Raw genomic sequence first — 13,231 nt, forward strand, 5'->3', positions numbered from 1 at the left:
TTATATAAAAATATATAAAATATATATAATGTAAATATATCACTTGAAAGATATAATTTTGTTTTAAGATGGCAAATAGAAATGAGAAAAAATGATTTGCAATATGTAACAAAAGATTGCTTTTATAATTTACAGAGCACTTTTATAAATCACTAAGGAAGAAATGAATGATGTAATATAAAAATGGGCACATGATATGAACAGGCAATGCACAGAAAAAAATATAGATGGCTAGTGAACAAGAAAGGATGCTAATCTTAATTAAAATGAAGTAAATGTACATTAAGTAAGTTGGTAATGCCTACTATTGGATAGATATTGGGAAATAGGTGCTCATACCATTCATGGTAGTATACATTGGTATAACTGATTAGAGAGTAATTTGTTAACAATTGTCTGAAAACAGTATGTTTGCCTTTGCCTCATCAAATATATTTCTAGGAATTTATAGAGTAGATATACTTAATGTGCATGCAAAATATAAAAAGAGCATATATAAGACTGTATATTGTAGTGTTGTCACTAATAGCAAAATAACTGCCAAAAATCTAAAAAATATTAGCAGTAGGGGAGACTGGTTAAGTTAATTTATGGTATATCTGACCAGTGGAGTACTATACAGCTAAAAAAGTTTGTGATGTGGAGAGATGTGAAACATACTGTGAATGGAAAAGAAAGTAATATAATAGTGTGTGTATTATGATCCCATTTGAATTAAAAAATTATATATAGCTATATCCTATAATTATAAAACACACTGTGAATAAAACTTGAGTTACCTTTTATTTTTCTCTATTTGATTTTTTTTACTCTGAGCATAATATACTTAAATAATTTAATAGAATATTTAAATATTTAACAATTAAAAATACCTATAAGTATATGTTTTATATGTATATATAAACTTGGTGCTTTATAAATACTATTTTTTTAAGGTAAACTTTGATTGCCATTAGCAAGAATATATTTTATTTAGACTTATTTTTGTTGTATTTTATTTATTTTATTTTTGAGACAAGGTCTCGCTCTGTCGCCCAGGCTGGAGTGCAGTGACGCAGTCATGCTCATTGCAGCTTTGACTTTTTGGGCTCAAGCAGTCTTCCCACCTCAACCTCCTGAGCAATTGGGACCTACAGGCATGTGCCACCATGCCTGTCTGATTTTTTGTTTTTTTGTAGAGATGGGATCTCACTATGTTACCCAGGCTCACCTTGAACTCCTGGGCTTGATCCTCTTGCCTTGGCCTTCCAAAGTGCTGGGATTACAAGAATGAGCTATTGCACCCAGCCTTACATTGACCTGTGAGTCTGTGCTTTGCTAATTTCCAGAAGTCTCCATCTGGACTTCTTGAGTGTTTTATATCACAATAACAGCCCACGTGTCTATCTGCCATGGAAAAGTGAGTTTTTGGCCAGGTGTGGTGGCTCATGCCTGTAATCTCAACACTTTGGGAGACCAAGGTGGGTGGATCACTTGAGGCCAGGAGTTTGAGACCAGCTTGGCCAATATGGTGAAACCCTGTCTCTTCTAAAAACACAAAAGTTAGCTGGGTGTGGTGGCGCACACCTGTAGTCTCAGGTGTTCAGGAGGCTGAGGCACAAGAATCACTTGAACCCAGGGGATGGAGGTTGCAGTGAGCCGAGGTTGTGCCACTGCACTATAACCTGCATGACAGAGCAAGACTATGTCTCTAAAAAAAAAAAGACAAGTCATTTTTTGTTTGTTGGCTTATTTACTTTTACTCTTTTTTTAAAATCTAACTTTTGATGAATAGATAATAGGTGCATATGATACAGGATTTCAAAGATAGAAAAGGTTCTACAGTGAAAATGAAATCTTTCTCTTAACCACCCAGATTCTCTTCTCAGGGACAACCATAATGACTACTTTTAAAAATGATTCTGGGCCGGGCCTGGTGGCTCACCCCTGTAATCCCAGCACTTTTGGAGGCTGAGGCGGGCAGATCACTTGAGGTCACGAGTTCAAGACCAGCCTGGTCAACATGGTGAAACCCCTTTTCTACTAAAAATACAAAAATTAGTTGGGCATGGTAGTGGGCACCTGTACTCCCAGCTACTTGGGGGGCTGAGGCAGGAGAATCACTTGAACCCGGGAGGCGGAGGTTGCAGTGAGCTGAGATCGTGCCACCGCACTCCAGCCTGGGTGACAGGATGAGACTCCGTATCAAAAAAAAAAAGATTCTGTGTAGAGATTCTCTCTGCATTTACAAATAGGTACACACACACACTTCACACATATGGCAGCATATTAAGCATATTGTCAACCTACTTCCCTTTTTATTTTTAGCTGAACAAGATAACTTAGATATCTTTTCATTGATGAAGAGCGTCCTCCTATTTAAAGTCTGTGTGGATGAATCCTAATTGATTTTTCTGCTGATAACATTCTATAATTAATTTAACTACTTAACACTTACTTTAGAAACTAGGTATTGCTTAGGGGAAACACTGGGGATACACGGGTGAGGACAAAAAAAAAAAAAAAAAGACATTTACTCCCTTCATGGAGCTTAAATTCTATGAGATGGACACATTAATAAAAGACCAACTCAAATAAAAGTGAATCATAATTGTGATAAGTGCTGAGGTGAATGTGATGGAGAGAGAATTGATATAGTCAGGTAGGTAAAGGACAGTTTTTCTGAGGAAGTGATAATTGAGCTGACATCTAAACAAACATCAATTAATTTTACATATTTTAAGGATGTAAGTTTGTCTTATAATATCTATTCTTCCATTTTTTTCTGTATCTATAAACATACCTTTCACATCAACTTTTAAATGTGCTTAAGTTTCTCATATATTAAATAAAGACAAAACTCATCTCTGACGCTTCCCTCCTTTCCAACTACTGCCCTTTATCTCACCTTCCTTCTTACCAAGAAAGAGTTGTCTAAACTTCCTGTTTCTATTTACTCATCTCTCAGTCAAGAAAAAAATTCAGGCTTACTCCTTTAACTTATTCCAGTCTGTGTTATAATTATTATAACACAGTGAAACATTTCACCAAGGTCACTAATTACCTCCAACCCCAGGATCCAGTTTTTAGTCTCCATTTTGCTTGAATTGGCATGATTGACAACTTTCTTCTTGAACTTCTTGAAATGTTCCCACATCTTGGTTTTCATGACGTTATCCCCTTCTATTTTTTTCTTTTTTTAGTGTTGTTCGCTGACTTCTTTTCTATCTATTAAATTGCTGGAGTTCCGTAAGGCTTGTCCTAGGCTTTTTTCATTTCCCATCAAACACTTTAAGGCAAGTTTCAGACAGTATCTATAGATGGTTCCCAAACCTATACCTGACCCTACTTCTAACATTTATGCCAATTATATTCAGCCACCTCCCATACTTTTCTACTTTATTTGTCATTTGTTCATTCAAATATATTTATTTGGGACCTGTTACTTGACAGGCATTGTGCTGGTGCAGAGTGTCTTAGATATCTCTAGTGGAATATGGTTAAAACAGAATTCATGATTGATACCTCCTGCCAAAAAGAAGCAAGGAAGTAAACAAACAAAAATAGCCAAAACAAGACCCCCTCTACCATCATTATTCTGATTCAACTACTGAAATCCACCCAGTTCATCTAACTTAAAACCTTGGAATCAGTGTCAACTCTTCTTTTTCTCAGTACTTCCCTTATCATCATCCAATCCAATCCAGTTCAGTCCGGTCCAATCAGTGTGGTCTAACCCAATGCAATTTTACTAAAGTCTGGCCATTCTACCTTCTAAGTCTCTGTCCACTGCTTCCATTCCCTACCCCTTCTCTCCTTTCACTGTCAATACCCTAGACCAAGCTACTATCACTTGATTACTGCAGTAACTTCAAATTGGTCTTAACTGTCTTCGCTTTTGACTGCTATCTGGCAACTTGCCTTATGACTGTAGTCATGATTTTTTAAGTGTTCCATAATTCCTCTGTCTCAGTTTTCTTATCTCAAACATTGGGATAATAATAGCCTTTCCATGATAGGGTTATTGTGAGGATAAAATGAATGACTGTATATAAAACACTTAGAATAGTGCCAGCACTAACTCCTCAGTAAATTGTTAATAAGACCTTGTACAGTGTTACATTAAGCCAAGTAAAAGGATTAAGAGAGAAAGATGGTTTATTAATAATATATTTGAATGGAATCATTATCTTTTTTATACTTAATTGTGTTACATATGTTCACACTAAAAATCTGCCCCTCTTATAATACGTGATCTTATTATGTGTAATTTTTTTCTTAATTAAAAGGCTAAGAAGCACCAGGCCTTCCTAGTAGAGACATGTGAAAATAACGTGAAAGAATTGGAATCGATCTTGGACAGCTTTACTGTGTCGGGCCAGTGGACATCAGGTTAGTTGAAGGTATAAAATGACAGATGCATCTGTCAATGTTCCAAAGTCACTACATTTTGGGAATTCTGCAGATGCCTCTTATAGTCCCTCATCTCAACATGTTTTGATTTGATGACATGATAAGAGCAGTTCTCACAGCAGTCAGTTGGCCTAGCTGGCTGAGAAAGGGTGACGGAATGTGGACCTGCTGTTGTCCTCCCAGAACTTGATTTACAAGTGTTGGGGTCTGTGTGATTGGACAGACAAGGGCTCACTTGCTGTGTTCTGAATCCAACTGAGAAAAAAGTCCTTACAGTATACCTGCAAGGGGAACAGATGTTTCGATCAAACTGAGCCAAATTCTGAGGCAACCTTCAGCAACTTAAAGGTCATGCATTTAAAAGGTTATGTAGGACACAGGCTGTAGCATAGCGCATGTTCTATACTTTCCAAACTGGTTTTCTAAGCTGGTTTTCATTTCCTACTGCCATATACATATACTGTCCAGATAAGAATGCTTAGGTGAAATATTTTAGTTGTAGTTATTAGCCCACTTCATATGATAAAGAACTATAAAATTATATATTAATTAGGTAGACATATTTTGAGAACTAGCAAAAGCAATGGTTGGCTAATGAATTCTGTTCACTATTTCCACTTTCTTAGTGTTTTGTGTTTATGTTATTATGTGTGCTATAGTAGCTTTGACATAAATGCTTTTCTACCTCAGTTTTCTTTTGCCCTACTGTCAGCCTTGAATTATTTGGTGGTCTTCTAACACAATTCTGTTCTTCAAAAGGCACATAAAATTAAATTTCTCACTCTTAAAAATTGAGCTGCAGGACTGTTTTTTAAAAAAACACTTTTAAAAAGGAATCTAACAGCAATTTGGCAAATAAGTTCTTTAGATAACTCTTCAGTTCAGGAAGTTTTTGTCCTTGAAAACTTGGAAGAACCTCATCAAGGCTCGTATTTTACCTTCTGGATCTGTAGATTTCTCAGTTGGTAAGCTATTAGAAATGTAGTGTGCTTTGCTATTGTCTATGTTTTAAGTCTCTATGTTTTTAGCTTTTATGAAATTAATGTGTAACTATCTTTGTTTTTATGTAAACTTTTCCCGAAAGCATTACTGTATCATAATTTGTTATCATGGACAAATCAAAGGATATAAAAGTGTCATAAAAGTAGGCATAGGTATCCAGTTTCAATTATATTTATTACAGCTTTGGAAGAGAAAATTTTCCTTTGCACTGGTACTTTTTTATTATTGAGATGTATCAATGGTGTTTAATGGTGTTAGGATCTTTAAAAATTGTTAAATATTGTCACAGTATATCATATGCCTCAATATTATTTTAAATATTTCTTCAGAGTTGAATTAGAAAAGCTAAGAATAATGTGGTCATGTCTCGTTTGAGTTTTAAAGTAAAATAGTTGGTAACAAAGCAACTCATAAGTTATTACTAAGCGTACAGAGTTTTCTATTAAAATTTTTATTTTTATTCTTTTATTAACCATCCTTTTTTTTATCTTCCTAATTTTCTGTATAGATGCATACTTTGTGTATTACAGGGAATGTGTTCCTGGGAAAGACCATGCACGTGAATTAGTGATTTTTGGATTGTTACAGAGTGGTAACATGTTTCCATTTTGTGCTGGTTTTTCTCTCTTTTGCACCCTTCTTCCCTCACTGATCCATTCTCCTCTGTTCTCTGTTTTGCTGTGTGCCTTGGGAGGCTGACTTCTGTGGATCTGTGCTCCTTTGCCTTCTGGCTTCTGGTTGGGTTTGGACAATAGGTGAACCCACAGGAGATTAAGGGAATGAGAGAAGAAAGCAGTCAAGATATTTATTTCCTCTGCTTCCTCTGCTCCACTGCATTTTTGGCAGTGGTTTCATTTTTCAGCAGCCACAGTGCCTGTTGGGTGGGCCCTCTCTCATGGCTGTGGCTCTTGTTGGACTATGGTGACATTCTCTCCACTTGACCTTTTAGCTAAGACATAATATTCGTTTTCTACTCTTGCTTGCTCTTGGTGTCTCATCATACCTTTTGGGATCTGTTAACCTGTACACATTTCTGTAGTCTCTTCATTAAATTATCTTGCTGATGACCCCTTCTGAGTATTTAGTTTACATCCAGATTGATTTACATAACTGCTTGGGACCTGGTTTCATTCTTCCTATTGGCTTGTATAAAACAGCTCTGTGCCTTTATACTGGACTCTGTTTCTACTCAGATTGGGTTTTTGTTACATAAGCAAGAAAGTGAGTCACAAATTTTTTGGCTTCTCAGTATGTTTAAATGTTATGTTTATACTATAGTGTAGTTCATTAAGTTGTGGGAGCATTATGTCAAAAAATGCACATACCTTAATTTGCTTTATTGCCAAAAAATGCTAAGGATCATCTGAGCCTTCTGTGAGTCATAACCTTTTTGCTAGTGGAGAGTCTTGCCTTGATGTTGATGGCTGCTGACTGATCAGGGTGGTGGTGGCTGAAGGTTGGGTTAGCCATGGCAATTTCTTTTTTGTTACCTAAAAAATGGATACATAATGATTTTACATACTTATATACACATTTATGAGGCATGTGATATTTTGATACATGCATAAAATATGTGTAATCATCAAATCAGGGTATTTAAGATACTGGTCACCTTGAATATTTAGCATTTCTTTCTATTGGGAACATTTCAAATCTTCTGGCTATTTTGAAATATAAAATATATTGTTGTTAACTGTAGTCACCCTACTGTGCTATTGAACTCTAGAACTTATATCTTCTATCTAGCTATATGTTTATACCCATTAATCTACCTCTCTTCAATACCACCCTCTGCACTACCGCTAGTAACCACCATTCTACTCTACCCCTGTGAGATCTGCTTTTTTAGCTCTCACATGTGAGTGAGAACATAGGATATTTGTCTTTCAGTGCCTGGCTTATTTAACTTAACATAATGACCTTCAGTTTTGTTTACGTTGCTACAAATGACAGGATTTCATTCTTTTTATGGCTGGATAGTATTCCATTATGTGTCTGTATGTGGGTGTATATGTATATATATACACACAGACATCACATACTCTTTATTTTTTTAGAGACAGTGTGTTGCTGTGTTGTTCAGGATAGCCTAGAACTCCTGGGCTCAAACAATCCTCCTGCCTCAGCCTCCTAAATAGCTAGGACTTTAGGTATGGTAGCATCTGGCTTATACCATATTTTCTTTATCCATTTATCCGTTATTGGACACTTAGGATGATTCTATATCTTGGTTATTGTGAATAGTACTCTAATACATATGACAGTGCAGGTATCCCTTTGATATACTGATTTTCTTTCCTTTGAATAAGTATCAGTGGTGGGATTGCTGGATCATATGGTAGCTTTGTTTTCAGATTTTTTTTTTTATGGTGATAGACTCTTGGGATGTTGCCCAGGCTAGTCTTGAACTCTTGGTTTCAAGCAGTCCTCCCACTTCATCCTCTTGAGTAGCTGGGACTACATACAGGTGCATGCCACTGTGCCTGGCTTATTTTTAGTTTTTTTGAGAAATCGCCATACTGTTTTTCATAATAGCTGTACTAATTTACATTCCCACCAACAGTATATGAGTTCTGTTTTATCCACATCCTCCCCATCATTTGTTATTTTTTTTTTTTTTTGTCTTTTTGCTACTAGCCATTCTAACTGTGGTGAGATGATATCTCATTGTCCCTTTGATTTGCATTTCCCTGATTTGTGATGTTGAGCATTTTAAAATATACTTGTTTGCCATTTGTATGTCTTTTTTTGAGAAATGTCTACTTATGTCCTTTGCCTACTTTTTATTGGGATCATTTGGGTTTTTTTTTTTTTTTTTTGCTGTTGAATTGTTTGAGTTCCTTGTGTATTCTGGATATTAGTCCCTTGTTTGACGAATAGTTTGTAAATATTTTCTCCCATTCTACAGGTTGTCTCTTCACTCTGTTGATTGTTTCCTTTGCTGGGCAGAAGCTGTATAGTTTAATGCATAGTCCCATTGACTATGCATTAGACTTGAAAGTAAATATAATACTTGTTTAATAAGTAGATAACCAAGTGTGGTGATGGATATGTTAATTAACTTGGTTGTGGTAGTCATTTCATAGTGTATATGGATATCAAATAATCAAGTTTTGCACCTTGAATGTATATAATCTTTTTTGACAGTTACACTTCCGTAAAGCTGGACGGAAACAACAACACAAAACCTAAGTTAGAGTGTGTCATTTCTTTGCTCTAAACCTTGTAGGGTCCTGTGCTTTACTTAGAAGCCAAAGTGGTATCAATGGCTTGCTTGTTTTTCATTGCTTCTTTGGCCTCACCTCTCACTACTCTCCCCTGCTTCCCTGTGTTTGAACCTCTCTAGCCTCTTGCCATTTCTTGAATACGCCAAGCGTGCTCTTGCCTTAGATGCCTTTGTACTGACTATTCCTTCTACCCAGAAAGCTTTTTACCTAGTGTATCTACATAGCTCTCTTTCTTGTCTTCCGTAGGCCTGTGCTCTGATCTCACCTTCTCCATGAAGCTTGCTTATTGCCCATTCCTATGTTATTTGGGCTCACTATGTCTCTCCCTTGCATGCTCCACTTTTTTCCCCCGTAGCACCTATTGCAGTCAAACATTTCTCTCACAGTATATGGAACATTTATTATTATATTTCAGTTCCATGAGGATGAGAATCTTTGTCTCCTTTAATCATTAGTGTATTTTAAGCAGCTAGAATAGTACTTGGCACAAAACAGTCACTCAAATAATATTTTTGAATATGAATAAAAATATAAATGAATTAATATCAGGTTGAAGGTCTATTTTACCTTTTAAGTTTTGAAGTTATAAAGGTGATCATGGGGCCGGGCGCGGTGGCTCAAGCCTGTAATCCCAGCACTTTGGGAGGCCGAGATGGGCGGATCACGAGGTCAGGAGTTCGAGACCATCCTGGTGAACACGGTGAAACCCCGTCTCTACTAAAAAATACAAAACTAGCCGGGCGAGGTGGCGGCGCCTGTGGTCCCAGCTACTTGGGAGGCTGAGGCAGGAGAATGGCGTGAACTCGGGAGGCGGAGCTTGCAGTGAGCTGAGATCCGGCCACTGCACTCCAGCCAGGGCGACAGAGCGAGACTCCGTCTCAAAAAAAAAAAATAAATAAAAGGTGATCATGGAATCTCTTTCTAAATTATAGCAGCTCTTTGGGTAGCATCCATAAGGAGTCACCAGGAAGATTGACCTCGAGTGGAACAGATGTATAATCTTTCATGGATCATAGAAATGTCATCTTGATTGCCTCTATCATTAGGGACATTTATTTCCTATTTCTGCTTTCTACTATCAACTAAAATTGAAGCACTACAGTTGCTCCTATCTTATGTCTTTTCAGGTGGAAATTCTTATAGTAGGATGTGTGTGGGGGAAATCCTTTCCTACTTTGAACCCATATAGTCTTTTCTTTCCTCTCCTCTCCTCTCCTCTCCTCTCCTCTCCTCCCCTTTCGTCTTTGTCTTTCTGTCTCTTCTCTTCTTTTTTCTTGGCAGGATCTCACTCTGTTGGTTGGGCTGGAGTGCAGTGGTGCAGTCATGGTTCACTGCAGTCTCAACCTTCTGGGCTTAAGTGATCCTCCCACCTCAGCTCCCAAGTAGTTGGGACTACAGCACATGCTATCATGCTTGGCTAAATTTTGTATTTTTTTTAGAGATGGGGTTTCACCATGTTGCCCAGGCTGGTCTCAAACTCCTGAGTTTAAGCAATCCTCCCACCCCAGCCTCCCAAAATACTGTGATTATAGGTGTAAGCCACTGTGCCCAGCCCCATGTAGTATTTTTGCTGTGAGTATTTCTTCTAATAGTTTCACCTGTGCCTGAGGGTGTCAGCAAATGTCAAGAATGTGACTTTTTTTTCTTAGGATTCATGAAAGAAAGTCTTCCTTGTGGCTCAGTCTTGAATTTTTTTTAGGATGGTTGACTTTCACATTCACTGAGACTCCAAACTTCTTTAGCTTTCCTTGAGGAAATCCTTTGTAATACTGTAGAGGTGTTCTTTTCCTTTTTACCTGGAGAGGCTGAAGGATCCCAGGAAATAAAAGCAGTAGAATTTGATTCCTTTGGGCATGTATATGTCACCCGGGAACTGGGCAGTCTCAGGGAGTGCTCTTAGGAAAATCAAGACAACAAATTGGATTTTTCCTGTCACCTCTCCTCCTTTATTTCTTTCATAAAGGAATATTGCCTACACCTAGTATCCTCCTGAGAGTTTTTAATTCTTCTTATGAACCTTTTAGCTGTTATCTTTTTTAATTTGAGTCTCATGGGTGGTTGAGAAGCTGAGGATGGCTATAGGAGCAGCACACAGTTTCCTCTGTTGTCATTTGCAGATTTCTTCTCTCTTGCTTCCCTTATCTCCTAATTCACTGAGGTTTACAAACCAAACTTGCCCCACTTCATTATACTCATAGTTTCAGTTCATGAAATCCAAGGGAGTAGCTTTACTGAGTACTCTAACATTTTGTAATGAGATGATTAATAGATGCCAGTGTATATTTTTTGACTTTTCTTAATGCAAAGAATGCTTGTAAATGTCAGCATATTTTGTTTCAGGCATAGCTACTTTGGTTACAATTTGATAACAATAGAAACTCATTTCTATTTTGCTTCATCTATTCAGATATGTTAAAGATAGTTGATAGCTGGAATAAAGTGAGACTATGCCATTTAACTTTGTGCTAATTGCTACTCATTTCCAGCCATCTTTTGTAGTCTTCTTGTTCTCTTCTCTTTGGATTTTCTGCCTTCTTATTATTTATCTACTTTCTCCCTTCCTTACTTTACAGTTGTATCTCAACTTCATAGGTTTTCCTAGAAATGGGGTGTTATCATTCATCCCAAAGTTTAAAAACATACTATTATTCTCCCTCTCTTTCCTACTTTTTCTGGATACGTGAATTTTAAATGACTGAACTGAAACAGTTCATTGTGTTTCATCTTGTTTTTATAGTTATCCTTATTTCTCTTTAAGTTTTAAATTTTTGTAGAGAGTATAGTATTGTATAAAGAAAACATTCAGATAATTAAAAGATACTGATTATTAATATTATTATTATTTTGAGATGGAGCCTGGCTCTGTCACCCAGGCTGAAGTGCAGTGGCACGATCCTGGCTCACTGCAACCCCCACCTCCTGGGTTTAAGCAATTCTCCAGCCTCAACCTCCCAAGTAGCTGGGATTACAGGCATCCAGCACTACACCTGGCTAATTTTTGTAATATTAGTAGAGATGGGGTTTCACCATGTTGGCCAGGCTGGCCTTGAACTCCTGACCCCAGGTGATCTCCCCGTCTTGGCCTCCCAAAGTGTTGGGATTACAGGCATGAGCCACTGCACCCCCAAAATACTGATTATTAAGCATTGCTTCGTGCCTACATTGTTATTTATGATTTGTAAAACAATCAAGTTTAAAGTGTCAGCAGCCTGGTAGCCTCCTATAAAACAGCTCCACACTTTCATACTAATGAATGCACAGGAATGTTGAAAACACACAATAATACTGGAAATCAAATAAATATTCACCCTCCCTTGGGGAGAGTATATATAATACATAGTCAGTAGAACTGGAATGAAAGTACAATCAACTTCCCTTTGACTTATCCTATGACAGTAGACAGACATTTTGTTCTCCTGCCACGGTATCCTCCCACTTTTGAAAATGGAGGGTCTGTACCAACTATAAAATTGGGAAGCTATCTTTCTGCTGTGTAGGTGCTGCTTTCTGAGGCAGTAAGAGTATTTTACCTTTCTTTCAACTCCTATACCATCTCCTTGTGACTTGTAACTCTCAGAATACAGCCAGCCAGGAATGACCCAGGGACTGGAGGTAAAGTTCTGAAAAGTCTCCTTTGTATTGTCTCTAGGAATCAAGACAAAAAAAATTGGTAGCAGTTCATACTAGAGATAAAATTTTCCCTATAGTCTATCTAACTGTATGTGCCAGAAGTCCAGGGAGTAGATTGGGAGATGATACCACCTAAATTCAGGGATTGCTACTTGCTAAAAAATATAATAGGAACTGTGTACATTCATGTAGCTTCAGATATTGATCTTAGAGGGGGTTTTATCACCATGTAATTGATTCAGAGTAGAGCTTTGGAGAGTTTATACATACAGTCTTTTTTCAAACTTTCTAAATATGGTTAGGTTTTACTCTTTTTTTCATTTAAAAATTAAGGAAAACTAAATAGAATTTTGAAAACTAAGCACCACAAAACAAGGAGAAAGGAACAGTACCTGCTACATTTAGAACAGAGTGGTGAAATGATTCACCATGGAAATTGGAATAAAATTTGGAAGCTATTTGGCATCCACAGTAGGCTACGAAAAGAAATGACCTTTTTCAAATGGGATTAATAAGGAAAGAATAGGCTGAAATAGAAAAAGATTAATTCTCCGCCTACTCCGAAAAAACCCAAATAAGATTAACAGGTAAAAGAATGACAGAAGGAAGGAGTCTAAGGAAACTAAAAATAGGATAGTAAATTTAAAAATTGTGAGTAGCTATGACAGAATTGACATTAGAAAATCTACAATCGGCTGGGCACGGTGGCTCAAGCCTGTAATCCCAGCACTGTGGGAGGCCGAGGCGGGCGGATCACGAGGTCAGGAGTTCAAGACCATCTTGGCTAACACGGTGAAACCCCGTCTCTACTAAAAAAATACAAAAAACTAGCCAGGCGAGGTGGCGGGCGCCTGTAGTCCCAGCTACTCGGGAGGCTGAGGCAGGAGAATGGCGTAAACCCGGGAGGCGGAGTTTGCAGTGAGCTGAGATCTGGCCACTGCACTCCAGCCTGGGTGACAGAGCGAGACTCCTTCTCAAAA

General features: G+C 37.5%; 1 protein-coding gene across 4 annotated transcripts in view; it reads left to right on the forward strand.

The window, feature by feature from the left end:
* The window catches only part of CCDC171 (coiled-coil domain containing 171), a 399,071-nt gene that overhangs the window by 125,124 nt on the left and 260,716 nt on the right, over positions 1–13,231 (forward strand). For all 4 annotated transcript variants that reach the window (XR_001889029.1, XM_017891142.1, XM_017891322.1 and 1 more), the window contains exon 11: positions 4,269–4,371. Coding sequence is in view for 3 of the 4 variants with exons in the window: in XM_017891142.1 (XP_017746631.1) it covers positions 4,269–4,371 (103 nt within the window). In the remaining variant the exon portion in view is untranslated. The remainder of the gene's footprint in view (positions 1–4,268; positions 4,372–13,231) is intronic.

The sequence above is a fragment of the Rhinopithecus bieti genome, unplaced genomic scaffold, assembly GCF_001698545.2.
Source record: "Rhinopithecus bieti isolate Rb0 unplaced genomic scaffold, ASM169854v2 scaffold_71, whole genome shotgun sequence".
Lineage (NCBI taxonomy): Eukaryota > Metazoa > Chordata > Mammalia > Primates > Cercopithecidae > Rhinopithecus > Rhinopithecus bieti.